We start from the raw sequence: 13,382 nt of genomic DNA, 5'->3' as shown, positions 1-13,382 counted from the left end.
ACGCATGTGTTTTTGAGCATTAAAGATTGTACATCTATTCTAGTAGTAACCCAAAATACAATGATGAACCTGAATATTAGCATAACATGTCTCCTTAAATTAATCCATGTAATGATCTAATTTTAGTTAAAGGTACCCCGTGGTGTGGCAAGGACACGCAATAAGTTTATCTGTGAGGTCTAACAAACACAGTAAAAGCATTTCCATCCCGCTAAACTGACTTTTTAAAGAATTAGAAACCTGCATTGTTTACATCCCTGTTTGCTTGCTAACAGTCTTCTTGTTGGCACATTGCATGGTCTCTTGGCACGTCTACCCCCACCAGCTGTCGATCAGTGAAAGCCATCGGGAGGACGGGGTATCATATCACCTGCATAAATGCATGTGCAAAAAAACCACAGGGTACCTTTAAATAACCGCTTGACAACCGTTTATAATACCCCTTTCTCAATACTTCCCTGCATAAGTATAGCTTTACAAACATCCTTCAAATCAGGCTTAGTAAATCATTGGCATGCAGAACTAGAGGGAGAAGGTGAGAGGAAGACAGACACCTGGAAAATCTCGGGGTGAGTCCTCCGTGGCCGGAGCCTGTGCGCCGGGATGATGCGCCGCTGGAAAGGGCAGTCAGCGTGACCGCCCGCCAGGCCGTCCTGACACTCCGAGTTTGAGGACGTTGACAGCAGGTCACTGAGCACACAAACACACATAATACAGGTTAGGGGAGGTTAATATGTGGGATAAACGTGATTACACAGGCAGTGGCGGAGAAAGGCGATGAGGTAAGATGGGGGCAGCGGAAGAGAACATGCAGGGAGACACAGCAGAACAAAATGGGAGAAAGGATAACTTGTTACAGGTGAAGGAAGAGATGATGAAGAGGGAGTGAATTCAAGATGTGACAGCCATACCACATGTTGCCAGTGATGAGCTCAGCTCCGAGCGGCAGGTTGAGAGCTCTCTCTGCATACAGCTTACGAGGCCTGTCCCCTGATGAGGCAAACAGACAGTTTGTGCGCAATAACTGACATCCGGCTGATGAGCAGTCAGAGTTATTCTGATGGATTTCTTTGAGCCTTTCCGACAGACTGGTCTAAAACTGAACAGCTTAACATCTTGGAGCCGATCCAGAAAAATGTCATTTAATCTAGCAGCTTTTTGAGCTGTTTCAACTGCTGGCAGACGCTTCCACACATTCTGTCTCTGTTTGTACAAAAGATCAACACATTATCAGACCGTCCCAGCCCAAATACATTCCTAAATCTTGCTTACTGTGTACAGTATGGAAGGTGTAGGCGTCTTCTTTGTTGGTGGCCTCCGGTCTGCAGATGACCTGCAGCATGGAGCTCTCAGACTGAGAGGTTTGAGAGGGAAGCGAGTCGTAGTCTGGATCCTTCTCTCTGTCCGTCTGTGGACTGCAGGCAGGAGACACAAACCATCAGGATGCTAGGTGTTCAGATCTAAAAGTGTGTATATTTTTATTGCAGCATGTGCGCGTTGAGGCATGCGTACCTGTCAGGGGAGACTATTGGGATTTGTGTGGGTGGCAGAGCCTGCAGTGTGTCGGTAGGCAGACTGGTGGGCGGTTTGGGTCTCTCTGTTTTTTTGTCTGTGTTGGTCTCTGTTATCGTCTCATCTTGTCTGGAAGTCGCACTCAGATTTTCTGCACAAAGATCAAACGGACATGTGCTTTGGTTAGCATAACAGAAACAGAAGGGTGTTCTTATAAAATCCATGTTAAGCCACAATTTGTTTGTACTTGCTGCCTTTAAAAGGTTTCATTTTTCATAGCAACGACTTAGCATTTTGCACACCTCACTCAGGAGTTGGTGGAGACCCAACATAGAGCAAAATGGGGGGCATAAATTGGACTTTTAAGAAGAAGAAGAAGAAGAAGAAGAAGAAGAAGAAGAAGAAACCCTCAGTTGAGAATAAACTACCAGCTTTGAATTTCATTTTAAAATACATGTGAAATTATCGGTTAATATAAAAAGTGAAATTATTGGTTGTGGACATCACCTTTGAGACGCAGGTAATTATAAGTATCAGTTGAAAAAAATCCTTATTGTGCATCTTCAGTCATAACATAGCTAGACTGGTATAGTATTACTGCAGAGCACATTACACTGGATGGGATCAGGCACCCGGAGCAACTCTAGGAATTTATTGCAGCTCATAAACCAGTGCTGACATTGCACTCGTGTATGCACTTTGGTATAAAGATCTGCTTTAGCTCTGACCCTATAAAACTTGCAGATAAAGGACCCTCTTGCTGAGATTCACCTTCCTCCGCAGCTCCCACGTCCTCTCTGCGCTCTGGCCTCTCGTTGTCCTGTGTGCTGGCGCCAGCCGCTCTGGTACTGAGGGACCCCAACAAAGAAACAAACTCCAAGAAGTTGGACTCGTTGGGAATCTGGCCCTCCTTCGCTTCCAGATCTGACTTGGACGTGGTCATGGTGGTCTGATGAAGAGACAAATCTTTGTATGTATGCACGAACAGATGGACGGAAATAACTGGAGTAAACATACAGAAATAGAAACAGCGCTGGACTGCCAACGTACTGTGTTATGAGAGCGGTCTGAAAGCAGCACAGCATCTTTCCCGCTGTCCATGCTCAGCCCGCGGATGTGAGTCCTTCCCCCGGGCCCGTAGCGGCCCAAAGCTGGCGGCAGACGAAGGAAACCTTGTGAATCCACATTAGCGTCCAGAGGATCCGTGTCATCGGGATGGGAGTGGACGTCAATACCCGATGAGCTGTTATCATTAGTCAGCTGCGGGCTCGGTGTGCTGTCATTAGTCAGCTGCACACCGGTGAGTTTCTGGTCCGGATCTGGACAGTCCAGTGTCATGAACTCAGAGCTGATCGTTTCTCTGCACAGGTGAAACTCTTCACTTTGACTCGTTGTCTGTTTCAGCGTGGGGTCGTCCTCCGAGCCGGTCGTTTCTTCTCCCTCTTCCCCCTCCTGCTTCTCCTCCTCGGGGGAGTCAAAGGTGATGACGGGGATCTTGATGTGACACTCTCCGGCGTCCTTCTGAGCCTTGAAGGACACACAAAAACATGTCACGTACACACAAACACAACACACTGTAGTCTCAAAATACACAGTATGACACCTCTGCTACTGTCAATCAAAACAAAACAAGACATTCTGTCATGTGCTGTTACAGTAGAGCCTGGTGGAGTCAGGTGCAGAGCCAGATCTTTTGGAGGAATAAACACCCTGAGTCACCTCGGGTTCTGCCCTGACTTGTGGCTTTTTGTTGACAGAATGTGAGCTCAGTTTTAACTTTTGGGAGTGAAAAGTGGGCTCGTCTTCACTACTGTGGATGGGCAATGTTCTCTACTTCATGAACGTAATGTTTCAGAGAGGAGAGGGGAGAAAAAAAGAGAGAGAACCAGAGTTCTGGTGAGTGCTGAGTTCACTGAGGCTTGACCTGAATTCAAACACAAGAAGACTCGATGCAGACTACCCGAGTAGGTTTGACCTCCACTGCAGCCATGTCAATAGGTGAATCCCTGATAGTTGTACATTTTATCCCCTCACATCCTCGGTGTAATGATGAAAAACACCCATAATAGAGAATGCAGATCTTTTTTCAAGCCCATTAAACCCCACTGACCTGCTGGAGGATCAGTCATTTCAAACTAATGCTGTGCTGCCTGAAACTGTTAAAAACCCACAGAGATGTTGGACTAATTGTAGTGGAGATCCAGAAGTTTCCAATGATATACACAGAACCAAAAAAGAAGACATCTGGAACATTTACATTTGATGGGACAGTTCAGACATAAAAACACTCAATTCATAATACTATTTTTTCAATAAAGAGCTGAAACTGGCTCATACAGAACAAATATGTGATGACACCAGGTGGTAGACAATGATTTTAACAGCTCTAAATGGAAGTCCAAATATGTTTCTAACCTGTGCGTTCTCCAGGAGGCTCTGCTTGACGCTCTCCTCCAGCTGAGCAGCAGTCTGAGGGTCGCAGCTCATGGTGATGATGATCTTGACTGTGTCGCTATCGTCCAGGTGAGCCGACACGGGCCCGGGGCCGGAGTTGTCTACCAGAACCACTTCGATCTCGTCGGAACAGTACGTCTCCTCCACTGGCTCAACCTGAAAGGTGGCACAAGAGACAGTTCTACCCACGATGGACAAAATGATCACAGTGATTATTCCTGTTTCTATATCAGTGAGTCCTACCTGTGCAGGAGGATCTGGGACGTCGATGAAATCCTCCTGGTGCTCCTGAGGAGTCTCCAGTGAGTTATTATTGGCGTCCGGCGTCTCTTTTTGCTCCTCACTCTCCTCCTCGCTCTCATCTTCACTTCCCTTCGACGGCGGCAGACCTTCATCAGCTGTTTCCCTGTCTTCATCCTCCTTGTCCTCACAGTCTTTCTCCTCCTCTATTCTGTCCTGCTCTGAGTCTTTCTCTGTCGTCCGTTCCTGCTCCGATTGCTCTTTGTCAGTCACCATCACAGAGCTCTGAGCGTCCGCTCCTTCTTTCACAGCAGCAGTTTCAATTATTTCAGCGTCCATTTTCCCCGTCCCGCTGGCAGATCCAGGCCGCGTCTCTTCTCTTTCGGCTCGGGATGGGGGCCTCTGCTGGGCCTGCAGCAGGGGGGCGGCCTGGTCTGGATTGGGGCTGGAGAGGTCATCTGGAGAAGGCTCTGGGCTTGGTTGCAGGCCTTCGTCCACAGGCCTCTCATCTGCAGCACTCTCACCCTGTCCTGGAAGGAAACAAAATCCAATTTGATGATTTAAAATGTAAAATAAATAAAAAGTGCTCCGATCCTAAAATTCATGCCATGGAAGTTTTATTGTTTCTTTTTTCAGCTGCAGTGTTTATATCACTGTTTTCAGTGTGCTGACTTTGTTCTGACTAATCACCATTAGGTCACACATTTACTGGAAGCAGTCAGCTGGTCTTGTTGGCCGGCAGCTAGTCCTGCTCTTGTCTGGGCTTATTTACAACAACAATGTGTTTGCAGAAAAGGAAGTTGTCAGTCGACATTGTCCAAGGAGCCATCGAGTGCATTAGGGGAAGAGGAACACGTTCGGTTTCCAGCTCAGACCGATTCTGACAATAAACTGCACAGAACTCTTCTTCCCCCAAATCACGAGCAAAACCTCAGCTACTACAGATTAAATGACGATGGCCTGTGCTTAAATACCGTGCTGCAGCTGACAGTTGTTTACATCCTGTTTCCTATCACCTAGTCAAATTTTCATGTTTAGCATGCCCCAGAATCACATAGGAAGTCACACTCCTCGACTGAAACTGCTTCATGTACAATTCAGTTCTTTCACCTCAGTGCACGGCTGAAGGAAATGTTACAGAGGGTATCAGCAGTCAAACTGACTTAACAAATGTCACCAGAAGATCAAACTTTTGAAGGACGGCAGCAACACGTAATCCAATATTTGTAAGACAGATCTTGGTGTTTCTCCCACCGTCGATGATCGGACAAATATTTTTTTCAGAGTCTCTAATTTCAACCTCTCTGGCCTGGCGTTTCTGTTTTTATGTCTGAATCAATGGTGAACCTAAACTAACCCACCTTATCTCTGTTGACAACATCAACACTCACATATCGCAGGGAAACTACTGTATCGAGCTTAAGGCTATTAATAACCTACATTTAGAGAGGATTCTCTCTCTCAATCTGATCCCCTCGAAGCTTGAAATTGGAATTCATTTTTCATCTTTGTTATATTTTAGTTATATAACAGCTCTCTTTGCTATTTTCTTTACATACGCTTTTACAACAGATCCCTGGGCTTTATATCTGATAACCCTGGCATTCCTTTAGGGGTCACTTTAACAGATAACAATGATTATGAACGTGTATTTTCTGGGTATTGTTATCAAGCAAATCTCATCCTGTTGCAACCCTAAACAGAGCTAGTCGTTTGGTGAATTGTTTGGTGAATTTAGATGTCTATTTTAAGTCTGACTGTTAGTTAGATCAAAGTCTATCTTTGTGAAACTGGAAACAAATTAGATGACTCACGATGTTTTCCTACTCGTCAGCTATCAGCGACACCTTGTGCTCTGCGCGGAAGCGTCTGCATTTGTTATGTTTCTCTGCTCATTTATCCACGTTTTCCCTTTTCTCATTACCCATCTGCCTCTCAGTCAAACCCAGAGAAAGATAATAATCACCTTCCACTGTCTTTGCCGTCTCGTCTGACTTTGAGCAGTCCTGCATGGAAGAGAATTCAGAATTCAGAGACACATGATAAAAATCAGGACATAATGTAGGTCGACACTGTGCTTTCACGTTGGCAGGTCTCCAGCTTTTTTTATTTGGACTCACCACCCCAATCAGTCCCGGGTCGGTTTCAGTCTGTTTCACTGTCACCTGGATCACCGGACTGGGGCGCTTCCGTGCCAGCATCATCATGGCAACACTGTCGGGAACTGTACTACTCTTCCTATTGGACAAAGAGACAAGAGAGGAGAAATTTAATGATAAGGAGACAGGGAGGCAGAGAGAGAGAGAGAGATGGGGAGATTATGGAAGCCCATACATCGCTTCGAATCACAATCACTTTCAAAGGAAATCATCCGACGTTCATGCCCAGCCTCACATGTTTTGACACTAAAATAAGCTGATTTACAGAGATGAGGAAGCGCTAAAAATAACTGCTTCTGGACTTGCTGTTTCATCTCCCTGCAAGCACTTCAAAGATTGTCAAGAAATTACGAGAGAAAACATGATACCGGGAACAGGAAGTGATGCATTTTCTCTGTCTCCGTGCAGACAAACAGTATCAGAGTGGAGTGGGCTGACCTCCCTTCATTAGCTGAACTGGCAGTGCAGTCATGAGTTTTTGGAATGAACTGGGAAGAGTCTGTATCCCTCTGTGACACACTCCATCAAGAAACTAATCAGATCTCAGAGAAACAGAAGACCGAGGAAAAATAAGCGCATACAGAAAGAGAAGGAGGAGGCTAAAAATGGTCACAAAAAGCAGATGTCAAGCATGATAAGATACTCAGTTATACTTAGTACAGCTAGTAAAAGGAGGTCTCAGGCCTCAATGTACAGTTTCATGCTGATAATTGAGTTGTATCATGAGGGATTTAGCCCTCTGGCCTAGATTTTGTAATGACTAACCTGGCAGGGGAGCAGCTTGAGCTACAATAAGCACAACTCCCCGTTTGTTGAATGTAAGATAAAGGTTCATTTATTTGTCATATTTACAACAAACAATGGTGGTGTTGTCCATATAGGTCACAATAGATTTTTGTCAATGTCTGCACTTAAAAAGAGGAGGTGTGACTGCCAATCCACACTGTCTAGAGGGTCTATTTGTCAGGAAGTCCAACATCCACTTGCTGGGCGTTATAACTCAGGCCCAGAGAATTACATTTTCCATCAGCTTCATGGGCGAGATTGCATTTAATGCTGAGATGAAATCGACAAATGGCATTCTGATGTAGCTGATATCATTCTCAGTGCTTGGCAAGCCTGAGTAGAGGGCAGTGGATATGGCGTTCTCTGTAGATCTGTTGGTTCTGAAAGCATACTGACGAGGGTCCAGGCTGGCATACTGTGGGTATCACAGCTATCACTTTTTTAGAATTAATAGATTATGCCACTCCACTTGTAATAATGCGGGAAACTGGTCTATCCATAGCTGTGTCAGCGCCTTGTACTTATTGAGAACGTGTCAAAATCAGTGAAATTCCATTCACTGCGACCGTGAACCCCGGCAGATGGACACATAGCACACACGTGTATACACACTTGCATGCTGCTATCTTAACTGGGCACAGGCGCCTGAATACCAGGCAGCTGAGTTAAGGTGAGTATACCAGGTAAGATGGTGAATGAGAGTAAAACAGAGGGAGAAAGTGAAAGGGAAGAAATTAAGAAATAACAAGGGAGGTAAACAAAGGAGGATGAGGGGTATCAAGGTGCGGAGAAACTCCAGCTGTAAGATATATCTATTTTTTATCATCATCTTTAAATCTTTTATCTCTCACTGCAGTGCAACCATTACAGGAGCTGATACAACTGGGCACCTGATAAGTGTGTGAGGTTATGAAATGTAGTAAATCAAAGACCGGGCAGCATCATTCCCTGACTAATCACATCCACCAAATGCAGACATCTCGACAACGTCCTCCCAGTTGGCACCAACACTCCCCATAAAACGTGTTTCCAACTTTAACCATTATGTCTAATCTCTAGCCATCATCTGCAAGACGTATGTGTGCCACCTGGGATTATGTATGGCATTGTGTGTCTCTCTGCATGGCCTCCAATACACAAAGCTGAGACCTCATCTGTAGTCTTGGGCAGGAACTTTTTAGCTACCGCACATTAATCCAATGGACTGTAGTTTCAGGATTAGAAGTGTGTCCGTAGGGGGGTTTCACCTGATGCTGGCTGGCAGGCAGGAGTCTGAGGCGTTACTTTTCTTCTCCGGAGCCTTGCTGAGGTCAGAGAGGCTGCTGCGGACCACCGCCTCGCCCTCGTCGAACATCAGGTGCAGCCGATAGTTGGCCAGCTTGATGAGGATGAAGAAGACGGTGATGGAGGTGCAGTAGATGCTCAAAGCCATGGTGGTAGGGGGCAGGGCCTGTGGAGAGGAGAAGCAGAGCGTCACAGTGTGTTCATTTTTCATCAGAGTTTGATTCAGTGCATCAAAGAAGCGCCAGCTATCCTCTATAATCTTATCGCATTCAGATTAAATTCTGCAAAGTTTAAATCTTATTTTGGTCACACAGCCGGCACTGTTCCCCGAGTGAATTACAGGTTCATTGAACCATGAGGTCTAATTTTATTAACAGGTGGAATCATGAAGTTTATTGATCCTCGGGGGAGGAACGGCCCACGGCAAAGAACAGGAAGATTAATGACAACGCATCTGCATCATGCATGAGTCATACTGGTCTGGAGAGAGTTCTTGAACATTCATTAAAAAGTCTGCAGGTACACAGTCACAGTATAAATCAAGAGCCAAGTGTCACTGTTGCTTTAACTCGATTGTTCACTAAATGTCTGTCATCGTTTAAGATCGCGCTGTGTGTTGTGTGCGACCTTCAGATGAAAATGCTAATAAACCTGAAATTCGAAACATCCCTCCCCGAAAGCTGGTGTTGTTTTTGCAGGGGGAGCGGTGGGTGTTTCCAAACAGCCTGTGAAAACTGTCTGCAACTACATTAAAATATAGCTTCAGTGGCAAAGCTCTCCAACGTCTGAGCTGTCACTCTCACGACAGAATCTGTTACCTGACCAAACTCTCACTCCAGGCAGGTTAATGTAGGGGTTACCTTATCACACAGTGGACACACAATTAGCCCCTGGTCTGTGGAGCAATCACATAACCATAATCTGTTATATATATAAAGTCTAATCTGGATTGAAGTGGTTGGTGTACTGTGATCACAAAAGCTTGTACTGTAGACTGTCTGTGTGAAAGAATACAGCATACAGCTGGATGGTGGCATGAAGACAGGGAAGAATTACAGGTCAAACACGTTGACCTTAGCTATGATGAAGTGTCCATTAAGTCTTGTACTTCCTGAGCAGCCATTACTTAAAGGATAGGTTCACAAAAAATGAAGACTGAGTCCTAATTTACTCAATGGGCGAAGTTTTGCGTAGTCCACCACACACTGCAGAACAGCATTGCAGCATTTCGATGAACAACTGAAGCAGATGGGGACTTGTTTTAAAACGTAAGAAAACAACCCACAAATGTCTCCATTCAGCTCACCAGGCATGAATCACGTCTCTGGGAGGGCCTGAGAACCGAAATAGATTTGATAAATACAATATTTACCCCCTGAACACACGGTAGTAGCTCTTGTACCCATGCTTGACTTGGTGCACGCTAGCACTATTAGCTTAAGGGTGGACATCACGTCTTTTCGAGTCAATTTGGGATCCTTGGCCGCCGGCTTGAATTATACCGAACAACCTGTATGGAGCAATCTTGTGTCCCACGGGCTACAAAACTTCACTCGACCCTCCATCGTCACGTAGCCTGTGATTGAATTTTCATTTTCTGGGTGAACCTATCCTTTAAGCGCTGGCTGTTCAGGAAGCAGGAGACTCTGTGGACACTCCATCCCAGCCGAGGTCAAGGTGTTTGACCTATAGCAGCAACTCTCCCCTTTACTGTCACCACCACCCTGCTGCTGAGCTGCTGTACCTGAGACAAAAAGGCTTCTCCTCCTCCACTTTTATTCAATTCCAAGCAAAAAGAGGCTGTAACGTCCCATGTGAACGTCCCATGTTTGGGATATACACGCAGCCTTTGTTGCACCTCATCTCAGAGGCCATGACATGGTAATGTGTGTGAGCCACAGTTTCACGCCTCCTGACTCAGGAGCAGCCATGCGTTCCGTCACCGCATGCGAGGAAAAAAAAAAAAATACTGCGACAGTGCTGTTTTCTCTCTTCCAGTCGGAGGATTTCTCTCTCAGCAGCAAACCCCCAGACAATGAAGGATGTTGCAGAGCCACGGCGTGTTTTTTTTTTTTTTTGTTTTTTTTTTTTATCCGAGAGAGGATAAAAGGGCGCATGACACAAAAGCGTTTCCCCCTGTAGGTGCCGTGAACACCTCACACCCCCTCCGCGGCCTTGAACGTCATGTTCCCTCACAATGAAAAAACAAAACAAAACATATATATATATATATATATATATATATATATATATATATATATATATATATATATATATATATATATATATATATATATATTCAAAAATAAAAACTCACCAGATGGAGAGACAGGGGCAACATCAGGAGGAATATCCACAGATAGAGGTGGCACGAGTTGTTGAATTTGTTCTGGTCCGGGTCGTGGTACCAGCCCCCGGTCAGAGATGCCCAGACTCCCTGACGCAGGGTCTGCACGACCTGGGAGCCCATCTCTCCTCCGCTCTCCTCCTCTCCGCTCAGGTTGGACGGACGGATGGTGCTGCTGCTGCTGCGGCTAGGCTACAATGAAATGATCTCCTCTAATGCATGCTACCGTCGCTACGCCTCCATGTTGGGGCGATACAGCACGTCTCCTGAGCCCTCTCTCTTATGCCTCATCGGTCGTCCTCGGTGTCGTCCTCTCGGCTGCCTGTTCCCGTCCCAATGTCGAGTCGTCCATCGCTGCTTCTGCTGATGCTGCTGCTGCTGCTGCTTCATCTGCTGCCGCCGCGGTCCTCATCTTGTCCTGTTCGTCTCTCTCCTTCTCCCTCTCCTCCTCTCTAGCTGCCTGTACAGATGCGCAGCTCTGATCGACTCCCCCCCCTCCTCCTCTCTGCCTCCCCTCCCTCTCCATCCTCTCCTATTATGTGACTCCCACCTTCAGTGTTTTGCAGGCAGAACCAGTCCTGAGCCACATTGTGCATATTGTATGTAGCCTTTGTGTCGACTGTGCAGTTTAGATCATGTGCTCAGTTGCTTCAATGGATACAGTCTATCTATATGATTTTGACAGACATTGTGTTATATTGGCAACATTTCTGTGTTATTGTTGTAAATGCATTATTATTATTTGCAGTGGCTACTATATGTTTATATACCCTTGGTTTCATATGTATAGTCTTGCACAATGTTCTTGGCACTGTGGGTGATGTGTGAACGCATCACTAACAGTGTGCTGCTTTTGAGTCGCCATTGACACCCAATGAACATCTTTGGTATCGCAGTAAATCTGAGGGCTTTCATCAGTCAGCTGTAGGCTCGATCGTCATTGTGTTACCTCATGCTGCAATAGATAGTGACTTTACAGATATTTATTTACACGAAAATGTTCAAGATTATTACTTTAAAGATAGAATATGTAAGAATTCTACATCAGACGGCCAGACTTATGCTATATGTTGTGTTTAGTTCTGTACCGACATTATCCCAAATGTTTCCAACAATGTTAAACCCTGAGAAACCCACAAGTTTACTCAAGGTAACGTTGTGTTGGGAAATTGCTGAACAAGACTAAATTTACCATGGAAACAACTTGAAAACGTTAACCTCATCAGTGATCCATTTATGCCAGAGTCAAATCGCTAACCACAAGCGAAGGTGTCATTTTCATCGGGGTTCCACCTGTGGTGTTTATCTGGCCCCAAACAGCCATTAGCTACTTTAGTCGTAAAAACAAAGACAAAATATACGTAGACGCCTCATGGCGTGCTGGAACGTAATCCCGCGTCGCCACCAACTTGGTTGGGTCTCCTCACTCTAGGCTAGCACCAGAGTCAATTGGAATCAACGGAGAGCGAGCAACTATGCCCGTATTTTGTGCAGTTTATGGTTGCAATAGCCAGCGCAGCATTGTTACCAGATCGCGGGGAATTACCTTTGATAAGTAAGATTTTTTTTATATATAATTTTTGTGACAGTGCCCTGTATTATAACTAAATCTCTGCCATTTGTAACCGTGTGAAAATCCGGTAAAAATTTGGGAGTTTATGATTATTGTAGTTGGGGATACACCTTCCTCAGTAGAAATAAATGCGGGGGGGCACATTGGAGACCCATCCAAGATGGCGGCCATTAGCTCCAATAGGCAGCGTCAGTCTATGAGGCGTCTACGTATATTTTGTCTATGCATAGAACATTGTTAGCAAGCAACTGCACAAGCCAGTTCAGCACTCGACACAGTCACTGTAATGTCAATATTTCAATAAATAAAGATCCAAAAATAGAAGTCACTGCTGCAGTCAGGTTGATGAACAGGAGTGAAGATAAATCCACTTTATAATCCTAAAAGCAAAACAAAAATAGGCTCTATAACTATATCTCTGAGCTCTCCTTCTGATGGCTAACAGCTCTAAGTTTTCAGACAGGACAGATCATGGCTAGCTGGTTAGTATGCTAACTTCACTAGATATTCTTGTTACACAATAAAAAGACATCTTTGAACATAGTGTCACAATTGTTATTTCTTCATATTCTGTTGATAATGTTAGTTAATTCCTGAACATTTCAAACTAAAATTCCAACATACTGCACCATCAAAATCTCATGGCATGTAATTATATCCGTGCAAGATAGCCTCTATGACACCTCCTATCTAATCATTTTGTATGTGCTTATTTTAGTTACCTCAAGGGGTTTTTTGTGACATTTTTGTGGATGTGTACAACAAAGGATATAGTGAATTAAAAAACACATTCATTACTTGTTGTGTGGTTGTGTATTTCAATATTAATCAAACTTCCAAGGCACACATAGACATACCTGTATATATAATTTACTTTTACATGAATTTTTTATATTCAATTAGGCCTATATTTATTACAAGAAAATTAGTTTAGATACTTAAAGACCTTCTCTCAAGTATTGTTTTCATGGGTCATTTCTGGCAAAGTATTATATTGAGGATTATATTATAATTTAAATATGACGTG

The 13,382-nt window shown here is 44.6% G+C and overlaps 1 protein-coding gene across 4 annotated transcripts in view; it reads right to left on the bottom strand.

The window, feature by feature from the left end:
* The window catches only part of pcnx2 (pecanex 2), a 28,894-nt gene extending 17,989 nt beyond the window's left edge, over nucleotides 1–10,905 (bottom strand). For all 4 annotated transcript variants that reach the window (XR_005079477.1, XR_005079476.1, XM_037124884.1 and 1 more), the window contains exons 1-12: nucleotides 10,753–10,905; nucleotides 8,399–8,601; nucleotides 6,327–6,444; nucleotides 6,173–6,212; nucleotides 4,210–4,736; nucleotides 3,928–4,122; nucleotides 2,563–3,039; nucleotides 2,284–2,461; nucleotides 1,513–1,663; nucleotides 1,273–1,415; nucleotides 912–990; nucleotides 555–690 (exon numbers count right to left, since the gene is read on the bottom strand). Coding sequence is in view for 2 of the 4 variants with exons in the window: in XM_037124884.1 (XP_036980779.1) it covers nucleotides 555–690; nucleotides 912–990; nucleotides 1,273–1,415; nucleotides 1,513–1,663; nucleotides 2,284–2,461; nucleotides 2,563–3,039; nucleotides 3,928–4,122; nucleotides 4,210–4,736; nucleotides 6,173–6,212; nucleotides 6,327–6,444; nucleotides 8,399–8,601; nucleotides 10,753–10,905 (2,400 nt within the window). In the remaining 2 variants the exon portion in view is untranslated. The remainder of the gene's footprint in view (nucleotides 1–554; nucleotides 691–911; nucleotides 991–1,272; nucleotides 1,416–1,512; nucleotides 1,664–2,283; nucleotides 2,462–2,562; nucleotides 3,040–3,927; nucleotides 4,123–4,209; nucleotides 4,737–6,172; nucleotides 6,213–6,326; nucleotides 6,445–8,398; nucleotides 8,602–10,752) is intronic.
* Between the last annotated feature and the right edge of the window lie 2,477 nt (nucleotides 10,906–13,382).

Source organism: Acanthopagrus latus, chromosome 15, assembly GCF_904848185.1.
Source record: "Acanthopagrus latus isolate v.2019 chromosome 15, fAcaLat1.1, whole genome shotgun sequence".
NCBI classification, from domain to species: Eukaryota; Metazoa; Chordata; class Actinopteri; order Spariformes; family Sparidae; genus Acanthopagrus; species Acanthopagrus latus.
Note: the sequence above shows the minus strand (reverse complement) of the source record. Positions and strands in the feature narration are given on the sequence as shown.